The 22,321-nt window shown below is 35.6% G+C and overlaps 1 protein-coding gene across 10 annotated transcripts in view; it reads right to left on the bottom strand.

Annotated features, from left to right (window-relative positions):
• The window catches only part of LOC120531205 (tensin-like), an 801,530-nt gene that overhangs the window by 206,905 nt on the left and 572,304 nt on the right, over nucleotides 1–22,321 (bottom strand). The window contains exon 1 of one of the 10 annotated variants that reach the window (XM_039756410.1): nucleotides 9,736–10,092. The exons of the other annotated variants lie outside the window; for them this stretch is intronic. Within the exon in view, the coding sequence (XP_039612344.1) occupies nucleotides 9,736–9,822 (87 nt within the window). The 5' untranslated portion in view covers nucleotides 9,823–10,092. Of the gene's footprint in view, nucleotides 1–9,735; nucleotides 10,093–22,321 lie in introns of those variants that run through there. 10 annotated transcript variants of the gene reach the window in all.

Raw genomic sequence — 22,321 nt, forward strand, 5'->3', positions numbered from 1 at the left:
AATGAAGAAGGAAAAAACAAATCTGAAAACTGTTAGTGCTACAGTTATTGCAGTTAGGTAAAAAAACAAAAAATGACTACACACTCGCCTGAAATGGCATCACACTGCTTTTCACACACCGTGGAATACAAAGTACATAGCCAGTACTGATTTGACAAGGAGAATGGAAAAAGTGCAATGCAGTACAGTAGTGGATGGGGCAATTATACTGAAAATGAAGAGCACAGCAATGAATGGTAGCTAAATCAATGTTTTCATAATCATGACAAACCAGAAAATAAATGCAAATGTAATAATTGGTGGGCTTTTTGTGAAAATAAATGGATCGATACAACATGGTACTTGACCTTACATGAAATGCCTTAAAAAAACATGATTTGAGTACAGCCATACTGGGAATTAATAACATTTGTCTATTCTAATATTATTACTAAATGGGGAGTTAAACAAAGATGAATGAATGGGTGGGTGGATGGATGGATGGATGGATGTTCTTCCTGGTGGTATAGCTGAGGGATGTAATAATGATAATATATTCTCATGGTTGCAATTAATTGTTATTGAGAAATGAACTTTTACTTTCAGGAAAAATGTTAGTCTTCCAAAATAATAAACCACCCACAAGTTCAATAATTTTACTGTAAACTCAGATGGCCATAATACTGAAGAACTGCCTCTTAGTAGACATATTTTTATTATTATTATTACTATATTTCAAAGTGGAGGATCTCAAAATTAAATTACTACACTGAAAAAAAAAGAAAAAAAGAATTCAGTATTGATACTTGGGAAAGGAATACCCAAACCTTACATAATGAAATATGTAATTAATTTTACAATCAAATATTAGAGAAGATAAAATCAATACTAATAAAAGGAAGCCAAGTTTGTTAACAGGCTTGAAAGTTGTAATGTGCCAAAAGAATAAGCATTTTAAGATGGAGCACTTTGTTTTGCACTTTGTACAAAACTTTTAATGATAACTTTCAGAAACACCAACAGCCAAGGAGGAGTATCAAAGGATGGCACTAAACTCTGGGGTTTTTTAAGCAAAACATAAGCAGTTGGAAAGCATTCTCCCAGTAAAGTAAACACCACACCCTGTGCACACAAACCGTATCTTTAATATAATCTAAAATATCTGACATCAACTTGAAAATATTTGCTCTTTGGAGCTGCAAAAGAGCGAAGTTGTTTTCATTTATTTCTTTACTGAAATAAACAATCAAAAGCATACATTTCATAATTATTAATTTGTTTAATGCTGACTCTAGTATCTATTATAAAAGCTTATTCACACACTTTAAACGTTCAGTGAAGACATCAGAAAATTGCACAAGCTTGAAGTCCACAGGTGAACGAGGGCCCCATTCAGTTTAAGATTCCATGTTTAGAAATATCCTAAAATGGATAGTTTTAAGGGCAGTAAATGCAAAGCATTTTGCAGGCCTCTAATTAATTCTGTGAGGTTTCCAAAAAGCCAGCCAAAGTGCCCACTGCATTACTATTGTATCTTACACAGTGATTTTGCAAGAAGACAGACAAGGGTGTGTGTAGTGGTGCAATTTTTATATATAGTGGGAAAGTTCACAGTTTGGAAATCCAGACAGAAGCAATTATTCCCTTTTTCAGAAATGCCAAACTTTCTAAATAAATTCTAACACCACTTAAAATGACTGGCATGCATCAGACTTCATTAAACCATTGTTACAGGTTCTGATCATTTGTGCAATTCCAGAAAAGATATTAAAATACCAGTGATAGTACAGTTATAGTAAGCAGCAAGGCCTTCAGTTAATTGCTAACTATAAAGTAAAACCTGCTCCATCTGACAAGCCCTCACTTCCATAAAAAGAAAATGAATTCTGTTATGCCTGATGTACATAACAAGTTGAAACAATGGACTGAATAGAAATAACCAGTTGTGTACCAACTCAGAAACATGATGCAAGGTGGCATCTAGGGATGCAGAATAGCAGGAATGCACCTAGAGTTGTTTCTACATTGATACTTATGTCCTGTACTTTTCAGCTTGCTTCTCTTTCTATAGATTTGTTTAATCTATCACTTAAGTGGGCAAATGCTCTATGTGGGTTCAAAATAGTTACTAAAGCAGTTTTAAAATACATACCCTATTCATTAACTTATTGCCTCAATGATCACAGATCTATTCCCAGACATCTAAATAATGAGTGTATTTGAATGACTCAAAGCAAGCTTCCTGTAAACATGCACTTGGGTTCATGACAGTCTGCGTACATGGTAAATAGATCAGTGGAAGGGACAGTGTCCCTGGGAACACATTTTTCAATATCTAGAATTAACAAAAATGTTCTACTTTTAGATCTTCTTTATGGGTCTTCATTCATGCACAATTATGCCTCTCAAGCATCTTGACAAAAAACATAAAACTGTATCAATCAGTGCCTCTGTTACTGGCTATTTGATTTTATTTCTGACAGGAAGGTGATGCTTAGAGGCAACAAAATGTGTAAGTAAATCACAGTTTTGTGTCTTATCACCACTCTAATTTTCTGCACATGCCTGTTTGCATTTCACATGCAAATTCTGTATGTAATGGTCAAGTTTACTGATGAAAGTACTGTTATGGGTCTTATCCCAAATTTTTAACTGTATGTACAGGAATGACGTCCTGTGACAATATAGGCAAAGTGGTGAATGTAAAAGAAAGAAAAAAAAGTCTCTAGACAGAGGAGAAATTCAAGATCCTTGGCATTACCACTTCTTGTAGGGGTGGCAATTTTCAATGACAATTGCATTATATTATCCCAATAACATGGCCCAAATATGGTAATACTGAGATTGTTATTTTTCATATTAAGTATTGCTTTTTAGGTGTGCAATATATTCCAAATTTGATGATGACAGTCAGCATTGACTTTTGTATACATTTTCAGCAATTAAGAATTTTTTTTTACATCCTGGAACATTTTGGGATTGTAGTTGGATTAAAATTAGTTTAAAAATATATTTTGTTTAACATTTATGTTAATATTTACCACTGCACCATATTTGTTTTAGAGTTTCTATTGTCACTCTGGGAATGCACTGCTTAGATGCATTGATCGATTGCCTGGGGCATTTTACCAGGAATTGTATGGCATGATGTCACGCATGCAGCATCTTATATTCTGGCACTGCATGTCTGCCTGCATCCAAGTTTATGGAGAATGTGTTAGTTTGGTGTGCTGTCTGGCTTTTGAAATGCTAGTAAATCCCCTTTTGATAATGATTTAGATTTAGCATTTTGATTTGGATGGCAGTTCTTTTGAAATCCTGGTTTTTCGACTGACTTCTTTAACATTTATATTTCATCTCCTGGTCCATTTTCTGATTCTTTGATTAACAGTCATTTGGCCTTGCTCCATTTTTACATAATGACGGCAAACTTGAAGTCATATGCTCATAACCAAAAATGTTCCAATCTATTACACCTAATGTAGAAATATTTTTCAAGTATCTGTGGAATTTCAGAAGTAAAATAGGGAACATGCATTTATGGTACATTATACACACGTTGGTTCGCTTCCCAGGTCCTCCCTGTGTGGAGTTTGCATTGGTTTCCTCCGTTTCCTCCCACAGTCCAAAGACATGCAGGTTAGGTGGCTTGGCAATCCTAAATTGTCCCTAGTGTGTGCTTGGTGTGTGGGTGTGTGTGTGCACTGCGGTGGGCTGGCGCCCTGCCCGGGGTTTATTTCCTGCCTTGCACCCTGTGTTGGCTGGGATTGGCTCCAGCAGACCCCCGTGACCCAGTAGTTTGGATATAGCGGGTTGGATAATGGATGGAATTGTTATACACACATCAGTATATAGTGTAAATTTAGCTCTGGGTCAATGCTTGAAAGATAAGTCCTCATGGTTGTAGTAGTCCTGTCAACATATCATTGAGATATGAATGCTTCATAACTAAAATATTGTTTGTATTGTGGTCACCAGGGGGTGCTGCAGCTCTCCAAACACCCAACACAACAGCAGAGACACAAATTCCGGTGTATAACAAAGGGTTTTATTATGTGAATCTTTCTCAGATAAGTGTTTCCCACATCACAAGTTATACTCAATCAATAGATCTCTGTTCTTCACTCCTCTGCTCCTTCAGGCAAGCTTTGTTTTCTTCCTTTTGACTTTGCCTCACCTGGCTGAAGTCAAATGGGTCCTTTTATCTGGGACCCAGGAGAATTTCGGTGCCAGAGCATAACCAGGCCAATCGGAAGTTCCAGAAAGCATGGATTGTGCATTCCTTCAGCTTCCCTGGTGGCCCCAATGAAAACAGCAGGGTTGCACCCCAGGACTACAAGACCCAGCAAGCCTTGCAAGCTTCGAGTGGGAATGCTAAACCAGTGAGGCTGCTGCCAATTGTGTTTGGTAAGGAAATGTCCTGAAAAGATTATCTTCCCTGGTCCTTCCATGTTTTTGTCATCCCTTCCTGGGTAAGTATCCCAGTTCTACTCTGGCCGGGACACCAGTCCCAGTGTACTCTCTCACAGTATATACAGTGCATCCAGAAAGTATTCTCAGCACATCACTTTTTCCACATTTTGTTAAGTTACAGCCTTATTCCAAAATGAATTAAATTCATTTTTTCCTCAGAATTCTACACACGTGTAATGACAACGTGAAAAAAGTTTACTTGAGGTTTTTGCAAATTTATTAAAAATAAAAAAAACTGAGAAGGCACATGTACATAAGTATTCACAGCCTTTGCCATGAAACGCAAAATTGATCTCAGGTGCATCCTGTATACCCCTGATCATCCTTGAGGTTTCTGCAGCTTAGTTGGAGTCCACCTGTGGTAAATTCAGTTGATTGGACATGATTTGGAAAGGCACACACCTGTCTATATAAGGTCCCACAGTTGACAGTTCATGTCAGAGCACAAACCAAGCATGAAGTCAAAGGAATTGTCTGTAGACCTTCGAGACAGGATTGTCTCGAGGCACAAATCTGGGGAAGGTTACAGAAAAATTTCTGCTGCTTTGAAGGTCTTAATGAGCACAGTGGCCTCCGTAAGTGGAAGTGGAAGAAGTTCGAAACCACCAGGACTCTTCCAAGAGCTGGCCGGCCATCTAAACTGAGTGATCAGGGGAGAAGGGTCTTAGTCAGGGAGGTGACAAAGAACCCGATGGTCACTCTGTCAGAGCTCCAGAGGTCCTCTGTGGAGAGAGAAGAACCTTTCTAGAATGACAACCATCTCTGCAGCAATCCACCAATCAGGCCTGTATGGTAGAGTGGCCAGATAGAAGCCACACATTACTAAAAGGCACATGGCAGCCCGCCTGGAGTTTACCAGAAGGCACCTGAAGGACTCTCAGACCATGAAAAACAAAATTCTCTGGTCTGCTGAGACAAAGACTGAAGTCTTTGGTGTGAATGCCAGGCGTCACGTTTGGAGGAAACCAGGCACTGCTCATCACCAGGCCAACACCATCCCTACAGTAAAGCATGGTGGTGGCAGCATCATGCTGTGGGGATGTTTTTCAGCGGCATAAACTGGGAGACTAGTCAGGATAAAGGGAAAGATGACTGCAGCAATGTACAGAGATATCCTGGATGAAAACCTGCTCCAGAGCGCTCTTGACCTCAGACTGGGGCGACGGTTCATCTTTCAGTAGGACAACGACCCTAAGCACACAGACAAGATATCAAAGGAGTGGCTTCAGGACAACTCTGTGAATGTCCTTGAGTGGCCCAGCCACAGCCCAGACTTGAATCTGATCGAACATCTCTGGAGAGATCTTAAAATGGCTGTGCACCGACGCTTCCCATTCAACTTGATGGAGCTTGAGAGGTACTGCAAAGAGGAATGGGCGAAACTGGCCAAGAATAGGCGTGCCAAGCTTGTGGCATCATATTCAAAAAGACTTGAGGCTGTAATTGCTGCCAAAGGTGCATCGACAAAGTATTGAGCAAAGGCTGTGAATACTTATGTACATGTGATTTCTCAGTAATTTTATTTTTAATAAATTTGTAAAAACCTCAAGTAAACTTTGTTTCACATTTTCATTATGGGGTGTTGTGTGTAGAATTCTGAGGAAAAAAATGAATTTAATCCATTTTGGAATAAGGCTGTAACATAACAAAATGTGGAAAAAGTGATGTGCTGTGAATACTTTCCGGATGCACTGTAAAGGTTTGTTCAAAATATAAATTGCAAGTGCATCAATATGCTTTTCCACAAAATTTAATACTATAAATATTCATACTGAAGAAAAATGCATTGAAAAATACTCAAATATATATGTAAATTAACCTTCACGTGCTCCTGTCAGCTGCAATTGGAAAGACAGTCCTAGTTCGGAGTGTCACAGAAAAACTTTTTAATAGAGCAATTTTTGCAAACTGCACATTTTCACGTGTAGCTGCTTATTGATGCAATATTTAGAAAAACCTAAATTAACTCTTACATTGATTTATTTTGTAAAATAAATGTAATGCTTGCACACTTCCACATATTGCATGCCATAAATTGTAACAATGTTGAAAAGAGTTCCAAGCTGATAAATCACACAGAAAAAAAAAAAACAACAAAAAAGGTAACACAACATATACTTAGATTTTTTTTCATTTTTTATCTTTTCCCATCTTTGCCTAATTTTTAGCACTCTCTCAAGGAAGAGATACAATTATCCATTTTTGCTAATAACTCTTTGAACTTATTAAGTTTTTGTTGGATACTTATTTTTTCCAAGTCTCTGAATCATCCTGTTTTCAGTTTTTTCATTTTGTTTAAAGATTTTTATTTTAATGCAATACTCTTGTTCTTCACGCTACTGAGTTGGGTGCTGCTATTTTTTTAGAAACAGTTGTCAAGATGTTTTTTCCCATTGTTACAATGCTACTGGTTTTGAAAAAAGCAGGAAGTCATCTTTCTCATTCAAAACAGCAGTGCCTGGCATTTACAATCATCCTTCTGTTGGATTAAGACTTATTAAAGAAAACTTAACATCAGTTAGTATAAAGATTTCATATTCAGTGTCACTTTTGTTCTTGTTTTACCTTACACCCTCAACTCTCACTTTCCTGCTTATCTTAAGATGTTTAATAATCCTAACGTCTTGGTTTCTGACCTATGTGTAAGAAAAACACCCAGAACCTGTACATTCTATAAAGTTAGAGGTTCAGAATAACACAGAAAACAATGACCATTTTTATAGGTCAATTATTAACAGTGTTCTGAAGATTTGGTATGGCAATCAGCAGCTTTTTGCAATAATCTGAGGAATGTGTCTGTATTTATGTTCAGCTGTATGTTTATAGGTTGTTCAGAAATAATTAATACTATTGTGTATTGCTGTATGGTGCATTAAAATTTTATTTTAATGGGTTTCACAAAATAAAATTCAATGTAACTGTTACAGAAGTAAAGTAACATAACTTCATCAATGCCATTACATTTATTTCAAGATACTAGCATACCAGAATGCATTCCTTGCAGCATCAGGTGCAAGGCAGAGATCAACTGTTAACAGGGTGAAGTTTATTGCAGGGTCTGTTCACTGGAAATCTGATACAGGGGGAAGATGCAGATGTATATACAGCACACAAGCATGGGATTTAATCTCAGAACACTAGATGCATAAAGCAGGAGTGGTAACTACTGAGCCACCAGTAAAATATGTCAAATGTAATATTTCTATTATTTCAACATATGTAGTGTTCAATGTAACCACCACTATCACAGATTTAGGAGTCACATTAGCTGCATTCAGCAATGCATTTCTATCACTCTATTCACACAATACTTTTTCAGTGAACTACAGTAGTTATTTCTAAGCCACTGATTTTCTGGAGTTGTTGATATAACCACCATTTAGCCATTCTGAACAACATCTGCAATCACCACACAAAGAGTACAGTCAAATTGTGTTAAATCAACTTATTTTAATAAAAACACAGCATCGGGCCACAACAGACATCCATCTATTTCCTAATTCAGATATCCAGTTATCTGCTAAATGGGCTGAAGTACAGCAAACTCGCTTGCGATATGTACAAAACATGATTGTACCCAAATGGAATACCAGTCTACAGGACACTGTCATGAGTATTGCTATGCTAATGACTTTATCAGAATCAAAATGAAAGGAGCACATGGGGCACTGGTGAGTAAACTACCTGTTTTCCTCTTAGGTTTAAAGCCAAGTACACAAAAGTAAAAGGGAAACTAGAGATCAGACACCCCCAGCCCCCACCACAGATCCATTCATACAATACATACCTTTTCTTTTACTGAACAGGCATACTACCTAGAAAGATGAACAGTCTGTTCTTTTGTAAACATGAATTATACAAACAAAAGAGAAAGGCATTGTGCCATAGTGGCTTCTAGCAGTATATATAGCAGCATATATAACTAATCAGCCTGCTAAAATATGTCCTGCAAGACCTCTTAGGTCTCCAGCTTCTTTATATTACATGTACAGAATGCTGAACAATCTAATAATATATGATGGCACTGTATGACAAGCCCTATATGAACACAGGAAGAATGCATAAGCTTTTCACAAACATGAGACAAGAAAGATAATTTCTGCAGCACATTACTACACAGTGCCATGACAGGGTCATGCTTATTATAAATGGTTCTTTCTTAATTTGTTGTGCATATGTTTTGTTTGCACTCTATGTATTTGACAACTTGCAATACAGTTTCAATAAAACGTGTGAATATAGCATTACTGAATGTATTCTCACATGGAGGCCGGTATGAAATTCACCTACAATCAATGGGATAATATGGGCAAACCTATACATATTAAATTAGTTAAACTGTGATGTTTTTGTAAAATCAAAGCTTTTATGCTAAAACTTGATGCTGGCATGATTATTCATTAATTGTTCTCTACCTATTCTTCCTAATAAGAATACTTTGCAATAAAGAATATAGTGCAATCCATAAGCCATACTGCCCAACTCAAGCAGACTATAGCATTGTACAAGGAACAAAGTAAGCATGGACTATATGAAGACTTCCTTTTGCCCTGAAGAGTTCAATTAAATCACATAGCAGAGGCACTGTTTATCAACTCAGACATAACAGATTTCAAGATTACAGAGCTCTGTGCTGAATGGGAACTACATTTAATTCAAATTCCATATTATAAAAATATATTATACTAAATCAAGCTGTAAGTAGTGGGCTCACTTCCAGTAACCTCAGGCACAGATAAGAACTTGAACTGAACTGACAAAATGTTGAGCTGTTTAGACACTGGGATATGGATAGCGCACTGTAATATGATGTCATGTCCTATTCCAAAGTCGCCAGGATACTTTTTATTTGCTTCATAAATTGCATTTTACTAATATGAAAATATATTACTTGTAAGTACTATAATTAGATTACATTCGCTTTCCCAGAAAAAAAGATGCAATGACTCTGACTTGCAGCAATATACTTAACCCACACAGTTACTAAAAAAATCAGGAGGCATCCAATCAAAATAAAACCTTCAAGCATTCCCTTTGATAACCTACCATTTTAGAATCTTAAACTACTCCAAATGACTTCCTTGTTATTAAAAACAGCAGCATGGAACAATTACTCAAAACGTACACAGTTTACAGGGGAAATTAAAATGCTTTCAAAAGCAAATTACAGTATCAGTTGCAAACTTTGTAACCAAGAGCTCCATACAATGAAACAACAGCAAAGTTATTTTACTTTACATCAAACACAGTGCCCATCTTGCCTAAACCAATATGTACCCTTACCTTGAAGAGATAACCTGTACTCCATCGCCATGGCATTTTGAAAAAAGCAAACCTTTTTTCTCTCTGTAAAGTAGTGCTGGGATTCATGCTGCAAAGGACAAGTCACCCTGTTGTTTCTCTAAAGTATCTCTTGTACTCCACAAAAAAATTAAGCACTATTTTAAGCTGAAAATGTTTACAGGATGCCACATGCCTGGCGCCAATCTCTGCTCCGGCTCTCTTTCTCACTCACTCACTCACTCTCTCTCTCCTATCCACAAAGTCTTCCTCCTCCTTCTTTCCCATGTTGCTTTTTTTCTGGCATTCTGTTCTCCTTGTTGCCCCACCCTGGACCCAGCTGGGGTCTGACTCTGCTCAGCTGACTCTGCGGAACTACAAATGAGCTGCTAATGTGCTGCATCCTTATTTCATCTGCACTTAACCCTCTGGCTCCCAGACAGCTACAACTTTGGGTTGACTTAAGTTTTTCAGACTTCTAGGATGCTGCTTTAGAATGCATCATCCATCAAAGAATACAGTAATTAGTTTGATAAAGATCTGTAAGCACAGGGAAACTGTTGGGGACATCTGGCAAGCCAAGTAAAATATGGTACTTGAAAAGGCTACTAGAAGGTACATTGCATCTGCATGTTTAGATTTATCTGTCCAGCCATTTCATGAGACCACATAGTCCATTTAAGGGAAGCAAAGAGCTAGATGGAAAGTAAGAACCATCAATGCACACAAACATACTTCACCATAAGACACACTCACTTATACACAGTCAGTTTAGTTTTCAATTCAAACAGGTTTCTTCTTTGATTCTGAAAGGAAACTACAACATCTACCAAAATCACATCCTCACAGATTTTGACAGTGAACTGAACCTACTGTCTTGGAACAATGAGACAGAAATACCAACCAGAGTACCAAAGTGCCACCCAAATGTTATTTACAGAAAATGCCAAAACTGATGCTTGATCAGTCATGTAAAGGACAAACCTGGCTGTTTTTCAAAAAAAAGGTAAGTTTATTTTGATTATTTCCAAAAGTTTCTTCTGAAGTACTCACTTTTTACTGTTTTGTATTTGATTTGCAGGACTTCTTCCAATGAATGCTTCAGCTGTACTTATTAATTTTCTTATAAATTTGGCAAAATGTTTGAAGAGAATGAGTATCCTTAAAGAGGGAGACTGACTTACTCTATGAAGTAATTTAGTTTATACATGTCTGATTATTTAATTCATTATATGTGGCATTAAAATACATATCTTCTTAAGATACTCAGTATATAGTCAGTACTCTACCTCTATTGGATTGCCACTATGCAGGCAAAAAGGTCTAATGCTTTTATTATGTTCTCTGTACCCGGCACTGTTCTTTTTTTACTGCCATCTTGCCTTGCCTTTTTAATATAAGCATGTAGAGAGTTCATATCTAACATAAGTAAAAACAAAATAATTTCTTAAAAAACCAGGTGTACATTTTGGTTTTATGAAAATATGATCTTCCCATTTCTCACACTTTAAATCATTATGACTTGCTACGTAATGAAAAAGGTACTAACCTTCTAAAAGGGAACAGCAACAGTGCTGCATTTCTTTAATTTAAAAAATAATCTAAAACATGTTGTGCCTGATAAAAAGTATACTTACTAGGTAAATCAATGGAAACTGCAATTATCATAAAAGATTGCCATACTTCATAAAATTTTACATTTACAAATTGGGTGACAGAAACCAGTTAAATGTGAATGATGTTCTGAGACTAAAATGAGGGAAAAAAAATATATAAATACCATCTAAATAAAAATGATGCAAAAAATGAAGGCATACTTGCATTATCTGTGTTTTTCAAGCAAAAATGTTACAAGGAAAATGAAAGCCAAAGAATTACTGGAAGATAACAAAACAACCCTTAATGACATTAATAACTACTTAAAGCAGACCATAGCAACCCTTTTCAGAAAGCGTCTGAAATGAATTATTTTAAATTTATTACTTCCTAGCTAATTAGCTTTGCTGCCGTCAGTGCTTAATAATAAACTAGGCTGACCCACCTTTTAAAGCGACCGACTTTTAAGTTGACCACTTCTTAAGGCAATTCAATATGTAGATCAATTTGATATTTTATACAAATTCATTAATTTGGTTATATTGCATTTGAGCGGTATTACTTTAATACTTGTAGTTTCTGTTATTTTTGTGATGAAATTTAAACTTTTTTTCTATATTGAGGTCGCCATTTGAAACCCCCTGATATTTACTACGCGGGGAGGCATTTGTACTCCATCAACATTCATTATTTCCAGAGACATCATTTTGTCTATTTTTCCAGCGCATCGCTCACAAAAGCAAGAGAACGATGGGAGCACCAGAACTCTGCTCACATCATGTTGCTTCGTACCACAAGCTGCAAGTAGTAAGACTGTGATAAGCGGAATACCGCTACACTTTCCACTCACGGGACGGAAGGACAATCCCGACCGCTTTTATATAGTAAAAAAGAAGAAGATGATATCGCACAGTCTGGAGTAGAAAATCGTCTTTTACCTGAAAAAAAAAACTACAAATCCCATCGTGCATTGCAAAATGGACGGGCGTGTGAAACTCCGCGCCTGCGTAGCACTCACGGGACGGAAGGACAATCCCGACCGCTTTTATATAGAAGGATTTGCACATGAAGATAAATTCCCATATGTCTACCAAAATATTTTCTGATCAGTAGTTTTAAATAAGCTATAGAAATTTACCACAGATGACATAATATACAGAACATATTAAAGAGAACACATTTGCTCAGTCATCATTCTATAAAAGCATTTAAGCAGTTTATCAAGGTAATTTGTACAGTTTTGTGTATAGTTTACAGCTCTAATAAACAACAATGTAATGTTATCAAGAAGCAAAATTTAAAACAAAAAATGGATTATGTCGGTGCTGTAAAGCCAAACAACAAGTGCATTGGGAATGGTAATAGTTACAAGTTACTGCATTGTATTATACAGGAAATATTTATACAAGGTAGGGCTATTTCAACTGAGGTTGTCAATCAGTCATTACATTTTAATTGTACATTTCTTATTTTATACAAAACCCTATAAAATTACTTTAAAAAGTAACACCATTATAGTCAACAGGGATTCAAGGAATGAAGTTTTTATTATTTACAATTATTGCTGTTTTTAACAACAAGTGTAATCCTTGTTATTACTACTTTAAATAAAAATAAAGATCCTATATACTTTCTCAGCCACTATTAGTTTGACTGGATTGGGCTTACATAAAATCAATACAACCTTTTTCTGTTAATGAATCTACAGAGGACATTCTACATCCGGAGTTAATTACTGCGAACAATAAGCCTGACACTAATCTCACTGAATTTCTCTGCAAGAGGTAAACCCAGCTACAACACTTTCAAGCTGTTCTTTAAGACTAACTCTTGTAATAAAATATGATAACTTCTTAAAGAAAATGAAGCCCAGATAAAAAATGTAAATAATTAAAAAATTTACTTTAGTAAAATCAGTGCATGGAAATTTACTATAAAGGCTTAGTGTAATCTATAATTTTCAGATATATGATGTACAAACAATGCACCTACCATAATTAGTGCCTGCTTTTGGCACACATAGTGGGCATTAACACCCTTAATCACCTACTTCTGGAGTAATATACACTACATATAAAATATTCGAGACTTAATATGATGTAGAAATCAAGAACTTAACAAATACAGCAGAATAATGGGGGCTCTGTTATTTGAAGCTTATCAAAAAAAAAAAAAAATCACAGAATAAATATATGACCTCTTCTAAATCACAATGAACTAATAAAAGTAAAGTGTTAATTGAAATAAGTCTAACAGTAACTCTACTACGATGATTTAGGTTTATTTTTGGAGGTGACAAATGGATTTCCAATCATATTTATATGTAATGACAAGAAATTTTTTGAAGTGTTCTCCTCCTCCCAGCCATTAATATATGCATGCTCTAACCATTAGCTGTAATGACTGCTAGTTTGCCACTGCCACTGTATACCTCTCTGCTGTGCACGTTCTCCCCAATATTGGGTTTACTCAAGATCACATTATTTGGCAAATATAAATTAGCCCAAGGTGAGTAAGTACACCTTGTTATGAGTTAATATTCTGTCCGAAACTTGTTTCTGTCTTGAGAGAAAAAAGTCTCAATTAGCGTAAGCCATCCTAAATTCGGTTGTTTGTAAGAAATGTAATGCTTTACTTCATTAGGTAGAAGTTCATAATAAATAAATATTTCAAATATTAAATGTTTAAAGTCTAAATATTCTCAATTGTAATAAAACTTTCACCCTTTGTCAGAGGTCCATAGAGGGCTGGATCTCTAGTAAATGATCAAAAATAACATGATTTTGTAATCACTGATCTTGAAATAGCTTAAAATTATTCCCCATATGTTTATGTTTGAAATTTGTCATTTTTAACCTTCTGGGGTTGGCTCTTAGAGGGCTGGGACCACTTTTAATGAATCAAATGGAAAAAAAATATACTCATGAACAACAATCTGGAAATAGCATAAAACAATACTCCACATGAATATTTTATAGACCCGCATTCTTCAAAGTCTTGTTTAAAGGATTAACTTTGGTCCTTTGTATCTAATTAAAGGGTAAACCCCTAGGGTCAGTTGATGTGACATGTACAATTTCAAGTCCTTCTGATTATGTTTGCTGAAGACACCTACATGTTTAGTCATTATCCTAGAGGTGTAATTTCCTGCACAAAATATGGCCTGAAAAGGCCTAAAAAGTTATTTATTCTATTCTAGAGACCAGCATAGGGGGAACTCCAAAAATCTAGATGTCTTCACCAACATAAGGGGAACTCCAAAAATCTAGAAGTTTTGCAAACGTAGACACCAGGATGAGTCAGCATTTCACATGTGGGTGTTTTCTCATACCAGTGAGTCAGGAGGTACCAGGCCAAAATCATACCAGTGAGTCAGGAGGTGCCAGGCCAAAAAAAAAAACTGAAGTGATTTCAAAGTGTTCATAAGAAATTCTTGTAAACACAATATTCCACTCCAGTAGGGAATTACGAAGTGAACATATCTTGAAAGAGAATCACTACCACTTATAGATGCAGAGGTTGGCCTATTAATAGGTTCCAACATTCCAAATGATCTGAAGTCATAAGGACCCATGTTCAGTAGAGGGGAAGGCACTTGCCTATTGCTATTGCTATTGATGTCTCAGCCTTTCACTCAACCAGGACTTTTTTTTCCTAAAAATGACTAGTATACATGAAGAAGTTGACAGTAAGAGTGTTCACCAATACTTGAAGAGCATCAAAAATAGCTAACATCAAGAAGGAATTCTGAACCAAGAGATGTTGTCTTGATAGTAAATGAAGCTGCACATTGAAATTCTTGGATCTTGTACCAAGACAATTTCTGATGCCTGAGGTGCACTCAGAAATGTGCAGAGCAAAACTGGACATAACAGCGAATAAACATTATCTACTACAAGGAACAGAAGATAATTGAAATGTGAGATCCTAAATATTTGTTTTGTGGTTCAGTTTCACTGTGAACATTGTGTTAATGGATAATTTATGGATCTTAGTAATAATAATAATAATAATAATACATTTTATTTATATAGCGCCTTTCCCATGCTCAAGGCACTTACAGAATATAGGAAAGAAGGGGTATACAGTATATAGCATTGTACAAACCAAATAAATAAGTAAAGAAGGTTACGACAGTGAATTCAGAGAAAAAAAAAATAAAATAAAATATATAGGAATTGTACCCATCCTCCCCATAAACAATTACAGGACAAAAAATATAAAGGTCAGTTCAAGAAAGTTAATGTTAATTTCACACAAGTATGTGCTCAACTAGAACAGAATGTAAATTTTTTGCTACATACTGTAGATATTGGAAGGTTCAGTTTTATCATTTAGAAGTTAACATGGTGAAGGAAGGATTCTAAGATTCTGATATAATTCTATTCTAATAAAACAAATTCACTTCAAAAATATATTGTTAGAAAATGGAAAGGTATAGAGGCACACAGTTTTCTGACAGCATCTACTTTTAAAAATTCAGTAATTTTCGTAAAATGTATTAACATAATTAATAAGGAAAACAGTAACCTAAAGAAACAAATCCTTCTATATAAAAGCGGTCGGGTGTCCTTCCGTCCCGTGAGTGCTACGCAGGCACGGAGTTTTACACATGCCCCGTCCATTTTGCAATGCACGATGGGATTTGTAGTTTCGTTTTTCCAGGTAAAAGATGATTTTCTACTCCTGACTGTGCGATATCTTCTTCTTTCTTACTATATAAAAGCGGTCGGGATTGTCCTTCCATCCCCTGGGTGGAAAGCGTAGCGGTATTCCGCTTATTACAGACTTACTACTTGCAGCTTGTGGTACGAAGCGACATGATATGAGCAGAGTTCTGGTGCTCCCATCGTTCCCTTGCTTTTGTGAGCGATGCACTGGAAAAATAGACAAAATTATGTCTCTGGAAATAATTAATGTTGATGGAGTACAAATGCCTCACCGCGTAGTAAATATCAGGGGGGTTCAAAAGGGCGACCTCAATATAGAAAAAAGTTTAAATTTCATCACAAAAATAACAGAAACTACGAGTATTAAAGTAATACCGCTCAAATGCAATATAACCAAATTAATGAGTTTGTATAAAATATCAAATTGATCTACATATTGAATTGCCTTAATAAGTGGTCAACATAAAAGTAGGTCGCCTTAAAAGGCGGGTGAGCCTAGTAAAACATATAGCACTTAAGCCTGAAAGCAAGAAGTTATTTTTTGCGTATATTATGAATTTTTCTCTTCATTTTTTTGTGCATCAATTGGTTAATGTTATTTTAGAATGCAGTGCCAAGAATCTTAACCAGTGAAAGAAAATCTGGGAATCTCTCACCAGTTTTAACATCATTACACTGATTACCTTTACAATTAATGGCATATAAAACTCTTGCTCATTCTCACATTTTGGAGTGCCTGTCCCCTAAATATTCCCAATCATAATCTTAGATCCTCAAACCCTAGTTTTCTTATTATTCTAAGAGATACCGTACGCATAACATAAGTAGTAAGATGGCCTTTTCCTTTTAGGCACCTAAAATCTGGACTACATTATGTATAGTGATATACCAGATTAATACCATGAAACATTTCTTAAACCCCCTTTTTAATTTGGCTTTTTCATAGCTGCATTTTAGTTACACTAATAGATTGTATATGTATTGAAATATATACTTCTTGTATTTGCAATTATTATTAACCTTTGCTTTTCTCTGTTTTCTTTTATCTATTTTTCTGTGGTGGTACTTTGAGCCACCACTGCCTAATCACAGTACTCCGTAGCCACCTATGATGTTAGAATGAATGTGGACAATCAAACTGTTGCCGAGACTCACTGCATCGAATCTTCAAGGATGAAGATTAAAAACAATAGGAACTAATTCATTAAGTTAGGTAGAACTTCCAGTAGGGCCAGGGTGGTGTTTTAGTTTTAGAACCCCCTTTTTTTATGATTTTTGGAATTTCATTTATTCATTCAGCAACATATTTGTTAATTTGTTGTTTTTCTTTATTTTTCTTTAACTTCTTGTGAAGCACTTTGAGCCACATGCCTGGTAAGAAAATGTGTGTGTGAACTTTCAGCCGGAGTGTGCTAGGAAACGCTACTAGGGCTCCTTTATACCAACAGCAATATGCATAAATAATGCCTCGCTGTGACTGCCAAAGTCAGAAACATTCTTTTAAACTTTCTTCCTTTTTAGTCATTCTGATGTGTGTTCAGACCATAGTGTTTATGTATGTACTGTATATAATTATCTTTGATATCTATTTATGTATTTAATGAGCTTCTGTAAACAGAAACTAATTACTCCCTGGGTACAAATAAACGTCTAAGAGGTTAAAAATGAAGGCACCCAGACTGTAAACCTTTTTTTACATGTCATAATCAAAGCTTGAAACTTTCAAGTTGATGCAGAATTTTGGAAAGATCAAAGAAGCTTAACTACATCTAGAAAGACTATTTAATGATCATGAGATTATACAAAATATCAATGACTATAAACAACTAGATACTGCTGGAGGAAAGCAGGTCTTCACTTATCAAGACCCTAAATACTAAAAACAACCCAAGACTACTGACAAGTTCTTCACTGGTGGTATACAGATTGATTTCATTATAGAGGAAGAAGTTAATGGCCTGTGTAAGATGTTTAACCCCAACCGAAGAAGCTCAGCAGCCACTCAGGCAACTAACCAAGCTTGCTTGGAAAACTCAATGCTTGGATTTGAATTGGGATTTCTTAATCAGCAAGGTTAGTGTAATAAGAGTGGAGAGCTTTGAGAGGAAGATCAGCAAATATTATTGTACACAGATGGCTCTACACAAATGGTTAAAAATGATATAGTACCAAAAAGCAAAACACAATATAAGGTTTTATATACATCTGTAACACAGCTGAGTTATACATTCTTCACAAGAAACCTTTAAATGTAGGGGTACAAAATTTTAATTCCAGCTCTAGAAATTAAAAAGTCTGATTCTATATTGTATAATCATAAATACATATGTATGAAGTTACTGCAATGTGAAGAAACTAAGTTGACTGCCATTCTGGTGTATTTTGTATTTCTTTTTGATTAAAAGTTTATCTAACACTCCATTATATGTACTTATTGACATCTTATATTTACTGTATTTTCAAATGTTTCCCAATTGCTTTTATTTTTTATATTTAATGATTTGACTATAAACTGCCCTAGTGACTGTATGAGCATTGTGTGTGAGTGATTGGATCCTGTGATGAACTGGCACACTGTGGTTGATAAGGCTCTGGTCCCTTGATCATGAACTGCAATAAGCAAGTCTGAAAATGACTGTTTAGGATTTGTATTTTTTATTTTGCAAAAGATATAAAATATATTTCTATTCCAAAAACTGTGTTCTTATTTAGAGGCTACCTGTTTGTTCAGTATTTATTACTTCCGCCTCACAGTATTGAGTCTTGGCATCACAGAAAGGAGTGTAGGGCACTACATTGTCTGTAATGTTTCATATTCAACATCATATTAAAAAAAAAAATTTGATCAGTGAAGAAAAATCATTTTAAACAAATTTAAAAAATAATATGAAATATGATATACCTATGTCATTAGCTAATGAATTTGCTTTACGGTGTATTTGGCATTTTTTACAATTCAGAAGAGAAAACGCACAATGAAACAAGCAACTTTAAATGGAGGGCATGCAGTCTGAAAACTAAACTAAATGTAATCACACAAAAAGATTTGAAATAATTTATAATTATGTACAGCTTTATAGTATTATCACTTCCTCATCCATTCATTTTAACCCTATATAGTATAAGTATATTATACTTATGTATTATAAGTATATTTTATATATATATATATATATATATATATATATATATATATATATATATATATATATATATATATATATATATATACAGTATATAAAATACACAGTACACCACCAAAATTTGCGGGGGTTACGCTCCTAGAGTACCCATGAATTGTGAAAAACTGCGAATTTTGGATGTGATTAAAAAAATGCCTATTTTTATAGTTTAAACCCTAAATATTCCCCAAAATACTAATTTAATTTCAAACTTAGCTTAATACATTACCTAAAAATAAAGAATGTAAAGGTAAACCTGTATACTGTACTGCTATGTCTCCCGCAGTGCTAGAATGTAAAATACAGATGTTACCGCTATATTTACTGTAATTCATGCAAGCGTGTTTTCATTGCCAAAAGCCTTTGACAGTGCAGCTCGTTTCGGCGGCATATTGGGGCTTTAAGCCTGAAACTGCCACATACTTGGGGGTTAATGCATCCCTGGATGGCAAATCATTTTTTGCTGCACTTTAAGTAAACGTCACAATTAACAAAGAAAAAGTGAAATTTTAATGGAACACTTTTTTTATGCAAAGAGTATCACAATTACTGCAGCACTGATCATTTTACACACTGCTAATGAACTGTAAAAACTATTTTAAAAAACTACTGGAACAATATGTACAAAGTGCAACTGACGCCATGGATGTAAATCACTGAGCCAACTACGCTTGAACTGGCTGCACACAAGCACACAGGGGTAAATGCTGATGCTAGCAGGCTAGTCTTAGTGCAGCTGCAGTATTGGGCCACAGAAACACAGGAGATTGTAGAGACAGGAACTTTATTTAAACACTTCAAACAAACATGTCTCTTTCAGAAGCAAAACGATCTCAGTATGCAGTTAGTTATTGATTAAACAATAGACAAACAACATAGGGGAGCACAACCCCCAACAGGAGCAGAGAATATCTGGGGGAGGAGAGAGAAACAAAGCATTCAGCCAAAAAGGACAGGTGCTGTTCAGGCTTTTAAATAAAAAGAAAACACAAGAACACTCAGCTGGAGATGTATCACAGTCAATCAGCAGCAAGGAGAAATGAATAACGCTGTAGCGGTCCAGTGCCGCAAAGATTCACACCGTTGAGAAGACGGTGATTTATTTATTTTTATGGTGGAGATTCCAGGGATGCACCCAGCCTTGACCCGACCAGCGCGCACTCACATACAGAGGCAAAAACAAAGCAAACCGGTAATCAAACAGCAGATAAAGAATGTAATGAAAACAAATGAAATAAGAAAACAATGATACCACCCCTGTTCCCCTTACGGCGATTGCACATTAAATACAACAAGCACAAACAAAACACACACAGTAAATCATGAAAAACTTCATGAGACATGGCAATGGATAAAATGCGCTCCTTTCTTTGCAGTATGGCCATGAATCCACTCACAGTCCTCATGTACACAGACAGACGGCAGACAATCCAGATGCACAAAACGATCCAGGACAAAATGAATAAGTACAGGTAACCCAACAGAAGGCAGACAGACAAGAACTTGAAATACAAATTACAAAAACTTTTTTTTTGCTTTTGGTCACCGGCCTCCTTTTTAAAAGCCGCGGTGTCACCCTTTGACCTCAATAGCCCCAGCACCCTCAGCAGGAGACCAATCAGATCCACTGCAGGGACTGCTGGGAGATGCAGTTTCAAATTCTATTGGCTACTTTCACCTTCCCAAGCTGCGGTTCTCTCTACAGTACAGTATTACTATGAAAGAAGGCATAAAAATTGCTGATGATATTTGCGGTTTCCACTAACAATTATTAGTTAGGTTCTAAGGAAAAATCAGCATATGACTGAGGCCGCAAACTCTGAAACGCGGCTTCGCGGGGGCCTACTATATATCTATATATATGAAAATGGCAATTTAGAAAGACATAATAGCTTTTACTTGAAATTACAGCAGACTTGATCATACTTTACTATTAAAACTTGTGTCCTACAATTCAGACTTAAATTTTACTTGACCTGAGACTTTGCATTATTATCATCTGAGATCTGACTCAATTAAAAAGTTGAGACTTGAACTTAAACTGTGATTAAACCCCACTGTATTCATCCTTTCATCAAGTTTAATGACTTACCTTATGATTACTGATAACGCATATGTGAATGGAACAAATTCAGTATCAATTTTTCTTCATTTATTAGATACAAACATAAGATCATCATAAAATGTCATATTAACATAGACTGAATAATTCAGTTTTCTTATGCATCTTGCGCAAATATGTCACAATCTAACTTCTATCAGTCTGACAATTTAACAATCCAATATTTCTACTGATAAAGGGTATACATACTACCTAACAGAACGTCTGGGAAGTTTAACATTTGAATATTTAATATACTATTAGGTAAATGTAATTTCCATTCAAATATTCTGTAAGTTTTAAACCCAAGCAGAACCCTTAAAGGTCATAAAGAGTCAGAACCCATTCCAGTAAAAATGAGCACAAAGATGGAGCCAACTCTGAAAAGGATGCAAGTCCCATTTCAAGGCACAGTAACTCATAATTGCACACAGAATCAATTCAGAGTTAACCAACTGAAAATGCACATTTCTGAGATAAACTGGTGCACCTGGAAAAAAATCCACAGATGTGGGGGGCATGTAGAAACTCCATCCTGGGGTTTGATTATTATGTGTAATTTTTAATTTACTGTAAGAGTATGATTTAAATTCTCTCCTGATACATATATTCTCCACCATAAGAAAATAGAAACCACCTAAGGAACAGTTCCAGGAAATGTATTTTTTATAGGTAAGCCTATAATTGTTGCTTTTTCACTCGTAAAGCAGTCCCACAGCATATGCAAACAGTGTTGTACCTCAGGATGAAAATATGTCTAATGATTGTGTTCATGCTCTTTATTACAAAAGTGGAGACGGTTTATATGATGTACAATTACACCAACATCTGTTATTGTCTATTTGTCAACTTAATGCTTGCCTAGAGGTCAAAAGTGTAGCTTTTCCTTCAGCAATTCTAAAAGGGAAATTATCTCATCCTTATTTTCTATAAATATTGACACTATTTATGATGTTCATCTGTTAAAGTCGGGCACATACTATAGATCAGGATATAACTCAAAAGCAGCTACAACTGACATTTTCATTCATATAGTGTAA

This window comes from Polypterus senegalus, chromosome 6 (assembly GCF_016835505.1).
Source record: "Polypterus senegalus isolate Bchr_013 chromosome 6, ASM1683550v1, whole genome shotgun sequence".
In the NCBI taxonomy this organism is placed as follows: Eukaryota; Metazoa; Chordata; class Cladistia; order Polypteriformes; family Polypteridae; genus Polypterus; species Polypterus senegalus.